The 20171-nt window shown below is 41.5% G+C and overlaps 1 protein-coding gene across 2 annotated transcripts in view; it reads right to left on the reverse strand.

Moving 5' to 3' along the window:
• Positions 1–5225: 5225 nt before the first annotated feature.
• igf2bp1 (insulin-like growth factor 2 mRNA binding protein 1) overlaps positions 5226–20171 on the reverse strand; it is a 44247-nt gene continuing 29301 nt past the window's right edge. Inside the window, exons 3-15 of one of the 2 annotated variants that reach the window (XM_026165944.1) lie at positions 14062–14110; positions 12351–12402; positions 9999–10062; positions 9361–9654; positions 8905–9039; positions 8667–8789; positions 8367–8502; positions 8010–8126; positions 7784–7900; positions 7514–7588; positions 7273–7404; positions 7045–7158; positions 5226–6286 (exon numbers count right to left, since the gene is read on the reverse strand). In XM_026165944.1, coding sequence (XP_026021729.1) covers positions 6131–6286; positions 7045–7158; positions 7273–7404; positions 7514–7588; positions 7784–7900; positions 8010–8126; positions 8367–8502; positions 8667–8789; positions 8905–9039; positions 9361–9654; positions 9999–10062; positions 12351–12402; positions 14062–14110 — 1564 coding nt within the window. In that variant the 3' untranslated portion in view covers positions 5226–6130. Of the gene's footprint in view, positions 6287–7044; positions 7159–7272; positions 7405–7513; positions 7589–7783; positions 7901–8009; positions 8133–8366; positions 8503–8666; positions 8790–8904; positions 9040–9360; positions 9655–9998; positions 10063–12350; positions 12403–14061; positions 14111–20171 lie in introns of both variants that reach the window. The other variant, XM_026165943.1, reaches the window with a different exon arrangement.

The raw sequence follows: 20171 nt of genomic DNA on the forward strand, positions 1-20171 counted from the left end.
AAAACAACAGGTCCTTTTGCTTTTCATTGGAATTGAAAATAAATCATCAGTCGGCATAGAAGGTCCTTGCAGGGCACTAACTCATGTAGGCTTTTCACAGAGAGAAAGAAAATGCTAAATGCACCCAAACACAAGAGATTCAATCTGCTGTCATAAAGAAGAGAGAAAAATGTAAAGTCAACCAAAAGAATATTTTGAAGTTAAAGAAAGCTTAATGAAACAAACTACATAAAATGCAAATTGGATAAAGAAATCTCTTATGCTGGGTTGTTACAGAAGAAAATTAAAAATTGGTGGCAAGAGTTTCCATCTCCCAATTTCCTTAATATTCCATTTCAAATACAAGTCAGAATGCAGAAAGAAAACAAAATCATCTTTGGAAGAAGTACGTTTTTTTCCTTTAATAGACTATCCACTACAGTATATGGAGATGCCACTACCCAGTTATTTATTTACCTATATTTCTTTCAAATGACTTTTTTTGTTTGTTTTTTTTAGTTATTTTGTGTCCTTTTTCAAAAGTTTTTTTTACCATTTATCTATTTTTTCCTTTTCCTAAGAGGTAGATCAACAAAATAATTACATGGTTATAGGTGTTGTGCCCCTTGATTTGGGAGGTGAGCAGCAGGGCAGAGCCGAGGGAGGGTTACGAGTAATTTTAGTGTGTGGTCAGAGCGAGACGAGCAGAAGAACTGAAGTTTGTCTTAAGCTGTGATGTGAAGTAGGGTTAGTGAGTAGCATCGGTAGCTTTGAGCAGTTTAACTGAAACACCTTTCCCAGGTCAACAAGTTGACGCCCTGCTATGACTGGCTCACTTCCTCCCTACGCATGAAGAAAATCTTCATCCCGTCTGGCTCATGTCACCCTGCATCACAATGTGTCCATAGAGTGAGTGTGTGTGTGTTTTCTCTTTTTTATTCATGTATTTTTTATTTTATTTTATTATTTTTTTTGCATTTACTTTTACAGTCCCATCTCTAAGCTGAAGAGGTACAATTGCAAAAAGCTGAAAAATAAATTAATAAAGTCCAAGAATTGGGGGGGGGGGGGTTTGTACTAAAACACTGTCACTTTGTTGTCTGACTGCTCGCTCTTACTTTTTTCTTTGAACAAACCAACAAGAGACAATCTTCTAGCTGAGTTTGCTTGTGTTTTGAGGTAGCGTTCCTAGTTATGTGTCAAGAGGTTTGTTTGTTTGTTTGTTTGTGTTTCCTTCTTGGGAAAGGAGTCCCTCTGTCAGATTCTGTTTCTGAATTGTCAAAGCCCCATTCCTGCTGACGGACAGAGGGGTAAGAGGTGGGGAAGTGTTAGGGACACAACATGGAGGAGTTTGTGCTGTTTTAGAGCAAACTCTGCCCATCCTGGAGTCAGTATGTGTATGTGCGCGTGTGTGTGTGTGCGTGTGTGTGCGTCTTTTGTCTGTTTTTTGATCAGGTAAGATAAGTTTACTCAAGTCGGAATTTCCTTTCGGTCGGAAAGGGGCAATACCAGTCAGGATCTGTTTTGCCAGTTTACTGCGTGTGCTTCTCATCAGCGCTGACCATGTTCTAAAGCATGCCGGGTTTAAAGTACGACAGGCGTAACTCAAATAACTACGTGTGACACAGCCAAGACTCATCACCAGGAGCATTTTAGCTTCTTTCAGCTCACAGTTTTGCTTTTTTGGCCCACAGCATCAACTTTGTGATCGCGTAGCAACAAAAGCAAAATTCTGGCTCTGGTAAGTTGTGAAAATATGTGACTTTGGAACCAATATTAGGGCTGAATCTTTTATAGGTTACAAAATGACATCAGTGACTAATTCATACAAGCCACATGAGGTTTCACCATCTACTTGCTCAAGAGACGGGCAAAGGTGGCGCAAACAGCTAAACCTTCTCCCAGAAGTCATAACAAGAACAGGGACTGTTATGAATATTAGACTTATGAGAGGATGTTTTTGGATGCCCCAAATAACTGTTTGTCAGTAGGTTTGCCTTTCTTCTTGGAGCTCTATATCAAAGTGAAATGAAACCAGTGGGGAAACGTTGTAGAAAATGGTCAGCCATAACAAGCACACAAGCAACAGGTAAACATGTCTGAAACACTGGTATGGTCCTTTAAACAATGTTAGAAACCGTGTCGGTTTTAACTCAAATGTTAGCGTGCTGGCAATGATACTGTTTTTATACCACGTGGCACCTCTCACTACCAAACTCTGTCCACTAGCTGATACAACTTATTGGCTCAATCACTCAAATTGCAATAAAAAAAAATAGAACAGAGAGGAAAACCAGATGAAAATGAAGAAATAAATGATTTTTGTCTCTGTCTCCGGCTGCAATTTGTGTGAGCCATTCTTTCTACATTCTTACTTACAGAGCGGGCGTGGCGAGCGGCACGGGGGCGTGGCGAGCGGCACGGGCGCGCCTCAGTTTAAACTGTACTGTCGTCTCTCTATCGTAACGAGACAAGAAGGGTTCAGGTGAAACTTCACCTGAGTTCTAAAATACTTCAAGTCCTTCTCAGTGAGCTCATTTGCTTAACGTGGCTCTATACTGCATTTTGGACTCCGCCCCTTCCTGTTTGTTTGGCACAGTCACTGTGACATACTGAGCTACATGTTAGTACTTCGTCTCATTAAGTAGCTGTAGATTTCTGCATTAAAAAAAGCTAAACAATAAGATGGGGTGAAATTCAACTATTTTCCAATAAAGACTCAGAGTGTGGATTCTGGGAAAAATAAAGAAAAACGTTTTTGAACAGAAGCGAGCAAAACGAACACAATGGAGACCAGCGCAAGAGAGGGCAAGGGACCCTTACATTCCCGCCCACTCCAAAATCACTCTTCTACCAGAGGACAGAAGAGCAACGACAAAGCATGAAAACGTGGTGTGAAAGAGCAAGAAGGGAGAAAACTCTGACTCCTCACCATCCACTGTTTTTGTTTTTTTAGATTTGCATCAGATGTTCTCAGTTGTTTGCTGAAATATTTAATCGATTAGTGCAACAGTACGTCCCCAGATGTCACTTCCAAACAAAGCTTGCTGTACTAAATAAGAATGAAAAATAAAAAAAATGTCGTTCGAACCACTCCAGAAGCCCGCAGGCTGAGGGATGAATCCTGAATAGCATGTTGGTGGCTGTGAACGGAGCGCTGTGGTTTAGAAAGAGGTGGAAACTTAACAGAGTCGAGCTGTGACGTTAGCGCCTCTGGGCAAAAATACAAGCGCAGACGAGGTGGAATAGATTTTTCCCTGTTTGTTGATGAGCTGGTGGGGTAGCCGATTAAGCTTGTACCAAGCACAGGTAAGACATTAAAAAGACAGTTATTTGGCAGTGTCCTTCCTCAACTTGGCTAAGCGCAACCTTTCTGTCTGATGGTTCTTTCCCACTTTGATTTTTAAGGTTTTTTTTTCTCCAAAAGTACAAAAGGTTAGAGATCACATTTCGAACATGTTATGTACAGGTTAGAATATTATCCCAGCTGCGTTGCTGTAGCTCCCATCTTTTTCCTCTAAAAGATTTGTGGATTTTCTCCACTGGGTTCTCATCCTACTTTTATCTGCTTATTTTTTCCTCAACCACATCACCCAAACACATCCCCTGACTTTTAAAAAAGGAACATTTAAAACCAGCGAACACAGACGCGCCTGCATTCACACATACACACAACAAGCACACGTGTAGCCAACAGGGAGCATCTGAGGTGGCACGGTCAGTGCACAGGTAATAAATATTCACATTCAGAGAAGTCCGAGCTAGTTCCTGTGTGTAAGTAAAACACCTGACACAGTACAGCTACTCTGTAGGTGGACCGCTAATATTTAAAGTCCCAACCTCCAGGTGAGAAAGGTCGCATTTTCATATGCCAATATTGCAGGTCTGTAAAGCAGTCTCATAATGTTTGGCGCTTCGTGGCAATGTCGTCAAAATAAGACGAGGAGAGGAGGGTATTTCAGGGCACACGGCAGGCCAGAAGCCACAGGAACGGGGTATGACACAAAGGTTATCCGATTACCCCGGTGGCGAGCTTGGTCACCATGTGCACTTGAGGATCCTCTCTCGAGTTAAACATAACTCCCTTTTGGCCATTTCTCTGTTTCAGACTACAGAGGCTCCACTCACACGTCAGGAAGACCGAGCATGTTTCCCCCCAAAAGATGGAAAAATGGGACCCGTTTCTTCTCTACACCAGCAGACCGATCTCTCTCCACTTAGGAAAAAAGAAAACAGCATCTTTGTCATCCTGAACTCATTCAACCATCACACCAGAAAACACAAAAAAGGAAGAAAAAAAAAACTACCAAAGCCATAACTCAATACCTAAAAAGAAAAAAAAAAATTTTCTTAAAAAAATAAAAAAATATTCAGGACTCTCAGCAATTTTTTTCCTATTATATAGAAGACCAGCAAGCAAAAAAAAGGAATACTGAGGTAACTTTACCCTGAGGTAGGTTTTTTCTTTTTCTTTTCTAATCTGTTCTAATCTTGGCGAGAGCGTCCAAGCATCGACCCCGCCCCTCATTATCATACGCAGGCAGGGTCTGGAGGCTCCGCCCACAGGCCTTCAGCAGACAGGGAGAGAGAACGAGGAAGCTGCTCCCTTCATAACGACATTACCATTGCTGAGCTCAAGGCAAGGAGCTTTGGAAGACTTTGCTTTTCGTGCTCGACCAAGATCAGCCTCGGACTGCCTTCATCACTGCAGACATTAAAGGCATTTTTATTTAAGAGAAAAAACGCAGGGATGGCTGAAGCACCCGACTCTCCGTCCGAGACTGACCTTGACTTTCTGCACAAACGTAATGAGCATAATGTCTGTCGCTGACACACTTACTCATACTTGTTAAGCAAAGCCGTCAATACATTCACACCAGGGGCCGGGCTAACTCACATATCATATATATATAATATATATAAAATATGCCGTTTGGGGTGCAGGTCGCTCGCCAGCGAGCACAGCTGCTGGCAGTTGTTTTTTTGTTTTTTTAATCTAACACGTGAGCTAAGCCGCTGCAATAGAACTGCAGGACCAGCTGCGACCTCCACTCCCGTTACTGTCTCTTGCCGCGCCTTCCGCCACATAGCTAAATATTGGAAGGGCATCTTCAGTGCCTCCCCAGCCCCGAGCCTTATTGTAGGCTAAATGATGCTACACAGTACAGGCAAGGGACTAAGAAAAATAGAGAAGACGTCCTCATTTTTTTTTTTTAAAGAGGAAAGGCAAGGCGGCCAGGCGCAGCTTTTTTTTTTTTTTTTTTTTTTTTTTACATTTACATGAAGATTATATATTTACAACCTCATATTTTCTCTTTTTTCCTTTTAATCTCTCTACTATCCTGAAAGGTTTTAAAAGAGCAGTGTTAACATCTGCGGCCCCTCTTCTACGCTCTCATTTGGCCAGTAGGTTAGGGGCGGGCGAGGCAGTGCCAGACCCCGCACCTATCCTCCTGTGCCACTACAGCAGTTCCCCTGTTCCTTCTCCCAGCTCCACCTCACTGCATTCTATTAATAATAGCTCTGAATAAAACATTTCTATACATATATCTCTATGTTAAAAAAAAACCACCTTTAAAATATAGGACTGACTGCAGATGGTTGGAGAGGTCTCTTGGAGGCGATAGGACAAGAAGGCACCTGCTAGTGTGCCTGGGAAACGCAGATCTGCTATAAATCGGAACCCACCATAGCGTTGCTTCATCCATACATGGAGAATAAAGTCGGCCATGTTGTTTCGACTTATCTGGGTGGGATCCCATAAAGTTAGAGCAGATGAGGAGCTGGCTGCAGCCATACCGAGGCACACTAGGAGGAAACTATACCCTCTCTCTCCATGTTCCTCCTTACCCTCATCCCACCATCCTCACTCAGTTTCTCTTCTGGCCTGGAATCTGATCTCTGTTCTGTTTCTTTTTTCTTAATCCTGTTTTTATTATTTGTTTCATCTTTTTGATTTCACTCGTCTTTGTTCTTTGTCTTTCTCTGTGATTATTGGGCGTACTCTCTCCCTCTTTATATCTCTCCCTGTCTCTCGCTGGGTCCGTGTGTCGCTCTCATGTATCCGTCCGTCTATCCGTTCGTGCATTTGTCTGTCTGTCCTTCCGTCAGGCAGGGGGCCCGCGGCATGTGAGAAGGGTGCGGGGACCCCTCACTTCCTGCGTGGCTGGTGGTCCTGAGTCAGTCCCTGCGTAGGTCTGCCCATCTCTGTGAAGCCCGGCGAGTGAGGGCCAGGGCCCATGCCAACTCCGCTTTTCTGTGTCTGTTTGACCTGGGTCAGAATGTCTCTGATCTTTCTCTGGGCCAGCTAGGAGACAGAGCAGAGTTGAGAAGATGAGCTGCATAAGTTACGCCTTTTTCCCCTGCTGCAGGGAGACAAAGTTAGCAACACATTAGATATAGCAGACAAACTTCAGAGTTTGGTCAATTTTAGGTTTTTAGAAGGCATCAAGAAAAAGTTCAAGTACACAAAAATGATATTTTAGACAATCAAGGATGACAAGAAGATGAACTTTCTGAGTATCAGCAGCATGAACATATGCACCATTAAAATGAATCAATGTTAGCACAGATACTTAACCTCATAAATGCAGGAAGACAATCACATGCCATTGGCTACTTATAAATGCTAACATCTTTTTGGTAGCTAAGCTAACATAGCTTAGCATAGCGAGCATACAGTGCTGAATAAAATAAATATGACTAAGCCATGAATGTGTTATAATGTATGAGGTGTTAAATACGCAACAGGGCACTGAGTAACCATTAGCACCACCTAGATGTGAGTTCAAATTTCAACCAATCAGAGAGGTTTTTTCCTTTTTTTTCCATCATTGCTAATTAGAAGTGGTCACTGAATTTGTCTCACACTCACACTTTTTGGATTATGAGAGTCAAAGAAAAATACCTGCAAACAAAAACTGAGACCTAATTATGTGTCAAAACAATTAAAATGACACATTACAAAGGTCATTGTAGCAGTAGTGATACTTCATAGTTCATAACCATAGAACAGTTTGTTGAGAACATGATATATGAGCACATTACAAAACAGTAAAGGTGTACCTGGCTAGCATAGAAATGCCCATTGATCTTGACGATGACCTGGTCGTTTTCATCAGGTGTCTGTTCTCTGGGAACCACCACCTCAGCTGCTGTCAGGTTTTGCAGCTCGTTCACCTGGAGACACGAGACTTGGTTAGTGCGGCAGCAACAGTCCTTACTTAAAGCACCCTGATGTGCAGAATATGTTACTACTGGAAGTACACCAACGTATACGGTTTTGTGGCTTACCGTCTTGCCTCCCTTGCCAATCACTCTTCCTGCAGCAGCAGCTGCCATCTTGATGTGAGTCTCAAGTTTGACTTCTTCCTTTGGCCCAAAGAAGTTCTCTTCCTTCAGTTTGCCATAGATTCTGCCCTGAGCCTGGAGGAGAGGGCAAACAAAAGAAGGTTAACACTTTTCAACAACCAGTTGTTCCACCAACCAGGGATATTATGTCAAACAAAAGAGGTAAATGACTATCAGTGATTACCTTAAACTGAGCCTCAGGGGGTCCTGTCACAATCACCATCCTCATTTTGGAGTCTGGAGATTCAGCTGGTGCGATCTGAAGGAGATACAAGAAATACATTATTCAAATCTCAGTGTTTGGTTTGAGAAGTGTAAATGCTCTGTAGTCCTCACCATCTAGCAGTATTTGGAAAAGGAAATATTAGTATTTTCAAAATACCTTTCTGCAGATGCAAACAAAGTATTTTTCCCCTGAAAAGTGTTTACAAGATGCATCTGTTTATCAACACACCTTAATGGAGGCTCCAGCAAAGCGGCTCAGCTGTTTGATGTGCTGTCCTTTCTTTCCAATGATTGCTCCCACCGCCTGTGCTGGGATGTAAACATGGACCGTCTCCTGTTCTGGAGCCTGAAAAAAAAAACAAAGCCAAGAAAATCCCATTAAATAAATAGCAACAGTCTTTTAAAAAGAAAAAAGAAAGAAAACTATAATCAGCTGATCTCCCAGGTAATCTTACCCCAAAGCAGCCGTAGGGGGTGCCACCAACTGCATTTCCAGGTGGTGGTGGGGGCATATTGGAGGAAGAAGGGAAAAGGCCCAGAGCACCCAGGTTAAGGCCAGGGATCAGATGTGTCTGTTGCTGCAGAGAAGGACAGCGTAGGTAAGAAACCGCAATGACAGTTACAATAGGTGGGCTGGTTCTAGTGTTGAACCAACACAAAGAAAAAAAGCACATCTCTCGTACTTGTGCTGTACTACTGACATTATTTGAATACGATTCAAACAGCCTCGCCATCATATTGCTATCATAAGTTCACAGAGTTCAAAGTCCGTCGCTGGGCTCCCCTCCAGTTTTCTGTGAGCGTGCACTCACATTCATCGCTGCGATGTCGTTCTCGTAAGCCTCCCTGACCTTCTTCATGATCTCCACCTCAGCCTGACAGCAGGCTTCGATGGAGCCTTTAACTGTGATGGTTCTCTCTGGATTATACAGCGTCAGGTCCTGGAGACTGCACACAGAGACGGCACACGGCGAGGTGTTACTCACTGATGTGGCTCAACTAGAAATTTTATCCGCTCATGGGTGAGCTGCAGTGAGGCGTCTTTCTGTGCTTTAAATCAATAAATCATTCACCTCAGCTAATACACAACCACAAGTTGGTGTGTGTCTTACGGGGAAATGGTGATCTTGGTATCCGTGTCCTGCTCAATTTTCTTCAGGTTGCGTCCCTCTTTCCCAATCAGCCGCCCAACAAAGTTGTTGTGAGCCATGATCTTCAGAGGGACCTCATCAGCACTGCAAGTGGAACCCACTGTTATTTTCATGCTTGCTGCTATAGAGAACTCATCAGCTCCAGGATCAGTTTTACTGCATTAGGTTGTTACCGTGCTGGATCACTATGATAACTTACGTCTTAGTGTCTTTGGCCTCCTGGTGCATGATGTCCAGGATCATGCGACAGGCAGCTGAGCAGCCCTCAGGGGTAGAGTGAATGCTGATGGGCTTCTCAGCAGCACCTGCATTCTCCTTGCGGTGGACGTCAATCCTGCAGCAACAGAAAGAAATGCACACATGGAATTGTGTATGTCAATTCTGACACAGGGAAAAAGCTCAAAAGCAGAGTTTTAAAATATTAAAAAAAGCATTTTTTTAACAAGAACCAGAGTGTCTCGATACAGTTATGAAAGCAGATTTTTCTTTCTAAGAGCAATAGATATCAAACTTTTAAATTTGAGCATTTAAAACCATACATTTAATCTGGAGTGTTTAGGAAAAGGTTTCATATCAGAATGCTCTCATCCATCCATCAAACTATCTTACAGATCATACATTAAGTGTGAAATAAACCCATCACGCTGTTACCCACTTGCTCTGTGTCTGCTTGGTGATGTTACGAATGGTGGCTCCTTCCTTGCCGATGATTGCGCCAACGTACTGTGTGGGCACCAGCAGTCTCAGAGGGATGTCGGCATGTGGAGGTTTGGAGGGCATCCCAGAATTTGGGGACCCACCGCGGGGTCCGCCCCGGGGCCCGTAGCCAGGTCGCCGGCCGTTATCAGGCCCCCGCTGGCCTCCCTCCAGTTCAGAGGTTTCATCGGGGATGTAGGAGACACGCAGGGCATTGTTTTCAAACTGGTATCCATTCAGCTTCTGGATGGCTCTGAGGACCCAGCACAGCAGCAGTAAGTCATATTTACTTTGATTATCGACACGGCACAGTTTTAAGAGGTCACCGCGACAAACATATACATACATATATATATACATTAACATACATACATATATATATATATATATATATATACATATACATATATACAATACATAATTAATTAGAGCATAACAACAGACTCTTTGCAGGTAGATTTTGCAACAAATGCTACACAAAGTCATGATTCAACTTTTCACACACACCTTAGCGGTTTGTTATACACAAAATGGACCAAAATTCAAAAGACTGTGGAAAGAACAAGAGATGGAAAAATATTAAGATGAGCAACTTACTGCCTGGCTTGTTCGCGGGTTGCATAGGTAACATTAACCACTGCGGTCTCACTATCTGTGTTGACTGAAAGAAAGAAAAGAGGAAGTCTGAATACATTGTAACTTGTTTCATTACCAGGTTAAACAGCATCCTCGCTGACTGACTGATGTGTGTGACACATTAGTGCACGTCTCTCAGAGCGTTCTAGAGTGCACGTGTGCTTTTGTCATCAAAAACTACTTTTTCATGTGTATTCAATGACATATTTATTCCTTTATCACTGGTGGACATGGGTGATTACAAGCTCCTAGGTCAACATGGATATTTATCATTGGCAGAACTATACTTTTTGCACTAGCCTAACTGCATTTAAACAGGTAAGTTTGGCCACTTACAGTGTGATTTCACAAAAAACATTACATAAAGGGGTGAAAACACACATGAATCAGTCATTTACAGTGGTCCTTCACTATATCGCGGGTTGCTTCAAACGTTCCTTTTTGCTAAAGCATATAGTTGGATCAGGTGACCCTGAATCCTCCCTTAGTTATGCTGCAACAGGTTTAGTATTAACACTATATGTTAATAGACCTCTCTGCACTGAATCACACTTGTTATTAATCTCTGGCTCTCTCTGGCCGCCCCTCCCTGAGCCTGGTTCTGCCGGAGGTTTCTTCCTGTTAAAAGGAAGTTTTTCCTTCCTACTGTCGCCAAAGCGCTTACTCAAAGGGGGCCATCTGATTGTTGGGTTTTTCTCATTATGCATTATTGTAGGGTCTACCTTACAATATAGGGCACCTTGAGACAACTGTTGTGGTGATTTGGTGCTGTATAATTAAATAAAACTGAACCGAATAGAACAAAGTATCCACTTCATGTACTAGCTCATGTAACACATAGAAAGAAAACCACCCCCTTAATCATCACGGTCATGCACCATCTCTGCTCATCTGACAGCTACAGGAAGGTTCTTTGTGTTTTGCTACTACATTTAAAAAGCACATCACAGAGAGTTACGGTTCTCTTTAAAAACAACTAAACACCAAAATGGTTTAGAAGACAGAAGCCTTTTTGTGTACTCTAACTGAATGACTCAATCCTAGATATGCTCTCTAAAGCATGAATATTGGCACCCGCAGTCATTTCTGAACTTTTGGAATAACTCGAGTATCTCATCTTAAATCGTGGAAATAACAAGCATCCAAAAAAAAGTGTCTGCAGTGAGTACAGGTGTAACTGTGCATCACTAACACATAGGTTAATGTTTTCATAATATGGCTGTAACTATAAGGTACTGTAGGTGAAGATCAGAATATATGTTACCAGCAGCTAATGCAGAAAGAGTTGCTGTGCTTTTTCCATGCACCACATACTCTAAGGTTTATGGATCAATAGCATGCTGTCTGGTCCAGGCTCAAATTGAATCAGTGATTAATATCCACAGTTAGCCAGTCGGTTATATGATACTGCCAGCATTTTCTACTTCTGTCCCATGGAGTACCTCAACAGTGACATTCCTGCTAGATCTACTTGTTCTCACTAATGTTCAAGAACTGATATAATAATAATATATATATTGGTAGTGTGCTTGAGAATTCAAAAAGTGATGATGCAGGGGTTTAATCTGTGTGGAAAGTGTTAACTGGATTTCTACATCATCATCATTAAAAAAAGAAGCTTTTCTCTTTGCCCACTTTTTAAACAATTGAAGCAAAGACTTGATTAATTACAATAATCAAGAGATCATTAACAATAACCTACCACTTTGATCAAATCACTGGTTTTCACGCCACAACACTGAACGCTATCATGTAAAACGTGACAATCTGAATTAATCAAATATCTTTTGAGCATTGGATCATTGATAGGAACGCCCTGAGCTCTAGTAAAAATCTTTAAAAGATAATAGTAATTATTCATTTGAATAATTTATGGTGAAAATATAAAATAAATGGAACTGAACCAGTGGGTTTAAGATGAGGGCCAAGCGAAAGTATCTTGTGAATCCACGGTGCAGTGTTGAACACAGTCACCTTACATCATTGGTTGAGATTAGGAGCGACTGTAAAGTCTAAACTCTGATTTAACACCAGGTCAAAGAACTGTGCCAAATCAAACTTGCAAATACGCTGCAGAAACCTCTTTGCCAAAAGGTTTTTGGTGGTTCACTTTTCACCACAAACTTGCTCAGCTGAGCTGCAGTTACCAATGTGCTGCCACTAGGTGTCAGCAAAGCATTATGTTGTCCAACAATAGCGCAAAAGGAGAAGTTTAACTGCCAGATATTTTTATTTAATGACACATGTGGGAGATAAAAAACATAAGTAACAAGTACTAAAATAAAATGTGCTTCAAGTTTATTGAGATCTCACCTTGTTCACAGTTTTCTACGGTTCCACACTGGCCCAAGAGTCCATCCAGCACCTGATGGAGAGACGGAGAGAAGGGAACACTATAAAATCCCAGCACAAAACCATTTTAAGGAAATCCTAGACAATGTCATTCAATTCAAAACATCTTTTTGTTAGCACAAATGATTATTTCACAAACATATGTGTAGAGTAATATAAGACAGGCATTCACTTAAATAAGATATTTCATCATTTATGTGTTTGTTGACAGGTCTGCAAGCTCAGGAGCAAAAGACGCAATAAACGAAGAATAACACCACTCAGCTGGTCACTCTTTGACAACAAAATGACTTTGTTTTCATTTCTGTGAAAAATCAAGATAAATTTAGCAGAAAAAGATTGAGAGAGAAATAAAATGAGGCTGCTGGACAATCAGCTACAAATGTTAAACATGTAAATATAACCTGAGATCACACCAGTAATAACTGAGGAGATTTTAAAGGAAACGAGTCATCATGATTTCCCAACTCCACCCCAAAGACAGACGTTCACATATTTACACAAACTTAAAGCTCTAAATTTACCAGGATAAAGCTGAATTGTTTTTTTTCCCCTTTGAAATTTTTCAACTTAAATGTAACAGAAAACTATTAAACCCAACATACTTAATGAACTTTCATTATTTTACATTCATACATAGATGATGATGTCGTAAATGCCTGACCCCAAAAACTGTGATTCTAAGGTTAAATCATGCGCGCCTGTAAATTCTGGATGTTTATTAAGGTTGATTTCAAGCACGTTTCAGTCAACTTTGCATTGAGACGTTGCCCTCACGTGGACAAAGGCAGAAGTCTGGCTCGTATTCACGCACACATACGCACATGCACACATGGAGCCACTCCCACAGGCGCTCGCTTGCCAGAAGAGGCAGACGGGTGTGCCACGCCCTCACAAAAACAATGAAAGTGCACAGAGCTACACACCAAATGTAGGGAACAGTGATCCTTCCACTTTCCATTCTTCTGTAGTCAGTCATGTTTGATGAATCAACAGATTTAAAGCCTAACAGGGGAAGAAAAGTCTGTAGTTTTGCCCTAAAAGTGCCTTCTGCACTCTTCTTTCCATTCCATTTCTGTTTGCATTATATACACACATATATATGCTTCAAGTCTCTACCAGAGGTCTGGGAGCCTGAGGGTTCGGCACAGTATCTTAGCTGTTCCTACGACTGCGCTCTTCTGCACAGAGATCTTAGATGTTCTTCCTGGGCTCTCCAGGAGCCACTTGCCTAGCTCATCCTATTCATGTAGCATTCCAACAGTGCCCTATTTTTGTCTCTTTCCCACCGATGCCTTCTTGCTCCAGTAGCCCACTTCTCATCAGGGTCACCTGACACAGACATTGTTAATCCGGGCATGTCTGAGGTAGGCTTGGTTAGCATGGGGTTAGTCTAGCCTAGGAATCTTACTTCATACAGATGCCCCAGTCGGGACTCGAACCTACGACTCCTGTTTCAATTTATTTTTTTTTTGCCAGACAGACCTGGAAAACCCATCTTGGATGGGAGAGAAAGTAGTGGCCATTTTGCACACACTGTTTCCCTTTTACCTGGGCAACAGTTTACACATAAGCAAGCAACGTATTTGTAATGTGATGTGGCCATCTGAAGTGTCAGCCATAAAATTTGTACGTTATAACCTTAAAAAAAATAAAGGAAATGGGAACTAACCTCCCACTGCAGGTGAGGTGGAATGTTTCTGATCTGGAGTTTCCTGGTTCTGTGGAGAGAAGAAGATTTAAGGAAATATTAACGCTTTGCAAACAGAAAGAAGCTTTTAAAAGTTTCAAGAGAATGAAATAATGCTTGTGTGTGTGTGTGTGTGTGTGTGTGTGTGTGTGTGTGTGTGTGTGTGTGTGTGTGTGTGTGTGTGTGTGTGTGTGTGTGTGTGTGTGTGTGTGTGAGAGAGTGAGAGAGAGACTCAGAGATACAAGAGAGTGACAGGAAGAAGCAGCTGCTGAATGAAGCCAGAACGTGTCCTGAGTGACAAACAGGTGATGAAAGCAAGATAGCCTTTGGTCCAACACTAAACCGAAACAGTGCACCAACCTTCTTTGCTATTATTAGTTCAGATGAAGACGTTTATATCACTTAGAAACAAGCCCTGTGAGCTACAGATCTAAAGATGCACATTTGCTGTTCTAGCAGCGAACAGTTAGGTTTCTCTACAACACTGTGGTGACCTACAACAGACTGGCGACCTGTCCAGGGTGTACCCTGCCTCCTGCCCTGCGACAGAGGGCATGGACCCTATTGCAAAAATGAGCCTAAACCAGCTGAGTGGTTAAGAAAATGGATGGAGGTGTGTACAGACTGACCGACAGTGTTCAGTTCACGACATTTGTGGCACCCAAAGTGGGGTAAAATGCGCACACACACACACACACACACACACACACGCAGCTCTTAAATGATTTTCTATCATTTAAAGAAACCCAAGAACAGCGGAGAAACAAAGCCATTTCTAAGGCTGTGGGACTCCAGCGAACTATGATGACAGCTACTATCCACAAGTAGAGACAACTTGGAACAGTGGTGAACCTTCCCAGGAATAACAGACCAGCCAAAATGATTCCAAGTCTGCATCAATGTCTCATCCACACGTCAGTGGATGGAGCTTCACAATAAGACAAACCAAGTATTTTGAAACTACTGCCAACCATATTTTACAACAGTGGAAAATTAAACCAGAAGGAGACAGCATTGGTAAAACTAATTATGTGATTAAAGCAAGTTTGCAGCTAATAAACATGGCAATTTAACTGAAATACTAATTACAGTGAAGGTTTGAAATTCCATTCTGCAACGGTTTAGTTTTTCATCAATGACTCAATATTGACTCTGCCAAACTCACCTACATGCTATTTTCAAAACAAAGCTTTTTAAATCGTCTCTATCTGAACATGTCAGACTTGAGGTAGCCAGTTGGGAAATTCTCTGCATTTCTCATATAGATCTGTCCTATATCACCTCGACCTGAAGAGTAGCCACACCACCCACACACAATGAGAGAACCATAGTCCGACACATTTTCCCCTCGAATAAACCCATTTGTATCAGCTTTTTTAAAAATGTGTGAACAGATCTGGTTTTCCTGCCCACATCTCTTCTTTAACCAGTTCACCAGTGGATAGATTTCCACAGGCATGAACCTTCCCCCTCTGTGATGGTTCCTCATTTTCATCCTTACTCAAGACTACTCTATCTGCTACATCTTTCACTTTTAATGAAGCCGTTTATATTAAAGAATCATGCTAGTGGCATCTTTTAATGTTAGAATGGTTATTTTATTTGGCTAAGTAACTCAAAAACCTTTAGCCAATCATTCTTCTATCTTTACCGTCTTTAAGAACCATGCACCCCACCCAACTGAGCATCAATAGCTTTAAACGGCCAACCCCCATACTAAACGCCAGCCTAACCCCCCAGGAGGCTGGAGCACAGATGAATAGCCTTTTGTACATATAGAATACCTGACATCCTCCATCCATACTCCATTCCCCCACCTCACCAAAAAAGAAAGAAAAAACCCTTTTGATCCTCGATGAGCGCTTGGCTATCAGCTACGTCACCATCTCCAGCCCAAATAAATACTTTTTTTTTTGGACAGACCTGTCCAAATGTTACATGTTTAAACACCACCGACTACACCAAAGTTCAACTTTATCAACACATTAGCCCCTCATTATCCTTCCCGTTGTCATTCCAACCCATCACCCCCACAGACAAATATATCCCAACCCCCCATCAGGCCACGGCCACTGAACCTGTTTGACCTCTGGCGTCACCACCTGCCAACCAACAGCCTACACCATTGGCTGAAACCATGGCAACAAGTTAAGAATGGGCGGGAAAAGAAGATGGATGGGTGGGCGGATGGACAGCACAACAAAATGCATCACATTTACTTATGTGCTACATCGCTCATCTGTTATATCTTTTCAGTTTTAAGTATCACCTTTTTTACTTACATGTGGGTTTGCCTGCCTTTGACATATCTGTTCAGCTGCTTCACAAAATTAAGATGTTATTTTTATAATATATGTTTTGTCATTAGGCAAAGTAGTGAAAACAATAATGCTGAACTAGACTGTTGTTAGCTACAGATATATGCATAAAAAAAAACAAAGTAAAGGCAATTTTAAGTGCACAAGACTAATTTAAGTGTCAAACTGCACAGCTTAAAATAAACATAAATTAACAAAACAAGAAAGAAATCTGCTTTGAGACGTCCCCCCCCCCCGCCCCGAGTCCGCGTTGATGCGCAAAGATGGAAACCCATTGTCAATGCAGCTTGAAAATGCCCAAGGTTGAATATAAAACATGAAGGTGATGAGGTTCCCTCAGCTGTGAAGGCATTAAATCCAAGCTCTGCTCCAGTCCCCAGCAGGACAATGGAGCAAAGAGAAAGACAAGAAGAAAGGAAAGAAGCCAAAAAAAAAATGAAAAGTGAGGTCCTCAAGGAGGTGGTGGAGGAGAGGAGAGAGGAAAAGGTCTTTGCTCTAGAGGGGGGGGGGGTCAAAGGCCGAGGGTCAGAGCTCTTCAGATTAGTCTCCAATACCACAGTGAGGCAGGTCTGTGGGTGTAAACGTGACGTCCTACACTTTCACAGCAAAAAGTACAACAGGAACTCAATAACAATCCCGTTCTTGGATCCTTCTATGTCCCCCAAATGTCATCGTGTCCACCATCAAGGCAGCTATACACAAAATAGTTCCAACGCCTGTTCAGAGCTTCACTGATGATGTGAGAAGTATGCTGCTGGTTACAAGGCTACAAAGGGCAAACTAGTCGTCACAAAAGTATCTTTACTACTGCTTTACTCACTAACTAGATTGGGACCTTCTTACCTTTCTGAACTCTTAACTGGCGTCCTGCTAATAGATCGTTACAGTCAGTTGATCAGATACTTCTGGTACCAAGAAGCAGACGACAGCAGAGGAGACTGGGCCTTCTCCCTCTTCGAACTAGGACCTCGCCAACATTTCACATCTCTAAAACCACATTTTTAGTCTCTGACGTATACATGTAGTATTTCTAGCATTACACTCATACTTCATGAGACACATGAAAATGTTTTAAGAGGCAAACGTTACTTAAACAAAAATGCATTTTTGTAATAATTCAGTCTACTTTTAGTTTGTTTTGCTTAGGGAGACGCTTGTGCCACAATGAAACATTCATTCATAGTTATAGTTTAATCGACAAATTTGGAAATGGGTATTTCAAAATTTCCATTTCAGAATATACAGGTTTGGGTTTTTTTATTTTACTTTTAATTTTAGCGTTAGATTTATCTTGCTGTTAGAAGTCAAAGGACAGTGTTCACCCAGCACTGTAGACCATGAGTTAACCACGAATAACTTTGACTGTTTTACCCTCTATGAATAAGGCAAAGCATTTCCTGTTAACATCAGAAATCATCCAAGTGGTTTTAGTTATGCTTAATGAACTTTAGAGACGCTGTGTGTAATGGCACTGCAAGCAGCAGTGTTTCCTTTCATTTCATTTATGAAAGAAAGAGGCTCAGAGCTGAAAAATCAATGAAAACTGTCCCCAGCAGTCGAGTAGCACAAAACGCACATACATGTAATAACACACACAATCTAACATGGCAGCATTCAAAGCCACAAAGTGTAAAGTCACCCACAGTCAGGGCTGTGATGTGTGCATGCATGTGTTTCAACAGTGTTTTACTGCTCCCAGTGGGACTTTTCAGTGACACAAAAACATGTTTGACAGGTTTCACTGCCAACTCTTCCAGCAGAGCAAATAAAACCCAGATGACAAATGCTACTATTTTTACTTACTGAATAAGCATTTATATTAATGAGACATATTTGGAGAGTCTTAAGTGTAAAAAGAAAGGATACATGGTCAAAGACAGAAGATTTTCAGCATGTGGGTTCAGAATGGTTTCTTGTCAAATCAAATCAAACAAAGTTTGGTTAAAGTCTGCAGATAACAAACCTTAGAATGAGTCCAATAAATATTAAGATGATGCAGCTGGACTGACCTCAGTCAAACAAATACTCCCAGTAATAGGAAAACTAAATGCATACAAATGGTGCCAATTACTCTACAAGTGCTCATCAATACATCTCAAAGTCTTTTATCTGCATTTTTTATTATTGAGCATTAACTGCTTTCTGCAGAGTGACCTCACCTACAATCACTCTACTAAACCACTAAACCACAAATGAGCCGAACAGGCTCAATAAACAAATCAAAAGACGCGAGTATGGCTTAAAGAAGCTTCTAGCAAGCTATGAGCCCCTTTGTCCCACTGTCGCACTTTGGCAACAGTGGGAAGGAAAAACTCCCTTTTAACAGGAAGAAACCTGTTAAAAGAAGAAACCTCCAGCAGAGAGGTCTGTTAACACATAATGAGTGAGAAAGGTGACTGCATTAACACCTGTGGCCACACAGGCCACAAGTTTGACTTCACCACAAGAAATTTCCTAAACACTTTTCAATTGCAGCTCACAAACAACTTTAAATGTCTGTCATCTGGATGAGACATCAAACAGCCACAGTTCTCTTCTCTAGCACTAACACAACATACATTTTTAGGTTTAACAGCAGCCAACAATTCCACTTTTTCTTTTTGGGAATTTCCAAATGGAGATCGCAAGTGCCAAAAGTTCCCCTAAAAGAAATGCTTCTGAATCTTTCTATTCGCCATTTTAATTCACATTTTTAAAAATTGAAACCTTAAAACTCATGCATTCATGTATTTAATTTCAAGTCTAACTTAAAATGATAATCAAAAATCTTACAATTTCAAAAGTGTTAAAGGAAATGAATGTGAGAAATAGTCAGAAACGAAAACCTGGAAAATTATTATGGTTTAAAATAAAAACAGCTAAATTATACAAACTGGAACATCTTTGCACTTTATTTAGCCAATAACGACACTCACTGCTTTGTTTGTACCTTTCATTATTAGCGACCGCGGTGGCTAACTTTCACAGAACTGAACATTTATTTTTTTGTGGGTCTAAACAAGCGCGACTCTTTTTCCAGACAGAGATATGCTGTAATTAAGCTAACTAGCTGTAGCCTTATTGTACAAAATAAATCTCTTTAATATGTGACTGAATTTATTTTTTGGCTAGGTGTGTAACCACTGATTGGCAAAGCCCATGAACACAATTTGAGACCATTGTGTAGAGAGAAGTCATTACCTGCTTCCATTACAAAACCCTTACAACACTCAAATATCCCCTAGCAAGAAGCAAAGCTGGTTGCTGGCACAAGGGCACAGAAGTGCAGGGGGTTAATATTTTATAACAGCTATCTGGCCGGCTTAAAATCGTGGATGAATATTTTATCGCTAACAGTGAGGAGTGAGAGGATGATGGCGACCAAACACCATGGCCCAATCTGCCCACCAACGTTGTCACCGGCCAAAGACCCATCGTCCAGTCCCACCTGTACATCCATCAGTTAGATGGAGACCATCCTTTCTCTGCCCGGTTACCCTTCAAAGACAGTGCTCCTCAAAGCGCTGAGCTGGCAGGTTAAATAGACGCGGAATGACCATCGATGGTCAGGTGAGATAAAGAAAAGGTGGATCGGCCTTTGAATTTAAAAATCTGGTTCATCATAAATTCACTTAAACACAATAACCTCACAGACTGCAATGAGAAAACAGTCACAGTGGGCTATTTTCAGTCTTTATTAAGCAAACAAGTGGTGCTTCCTTTTGAAGAGCCTTCATATTTTTCCAGAACTTTTCGAGCGATATGCCAAAGCCAGTAGAATGAAAATCTGCTCTC

Source organism: Astatotilapia calliptera, chromosome 4, assembly GCF_900246225.1.
Source record: "Astatotilapia calliptera chromosome 4, fAstCal1.2, whole genome shotgun sequence".
Lineage (NCBI taxonomy): Eukaryota > Metazoa > Chordata > Actinopteri > Cichliformes > Cichlidae > Astatotilapia > Astatotilapia calliptera.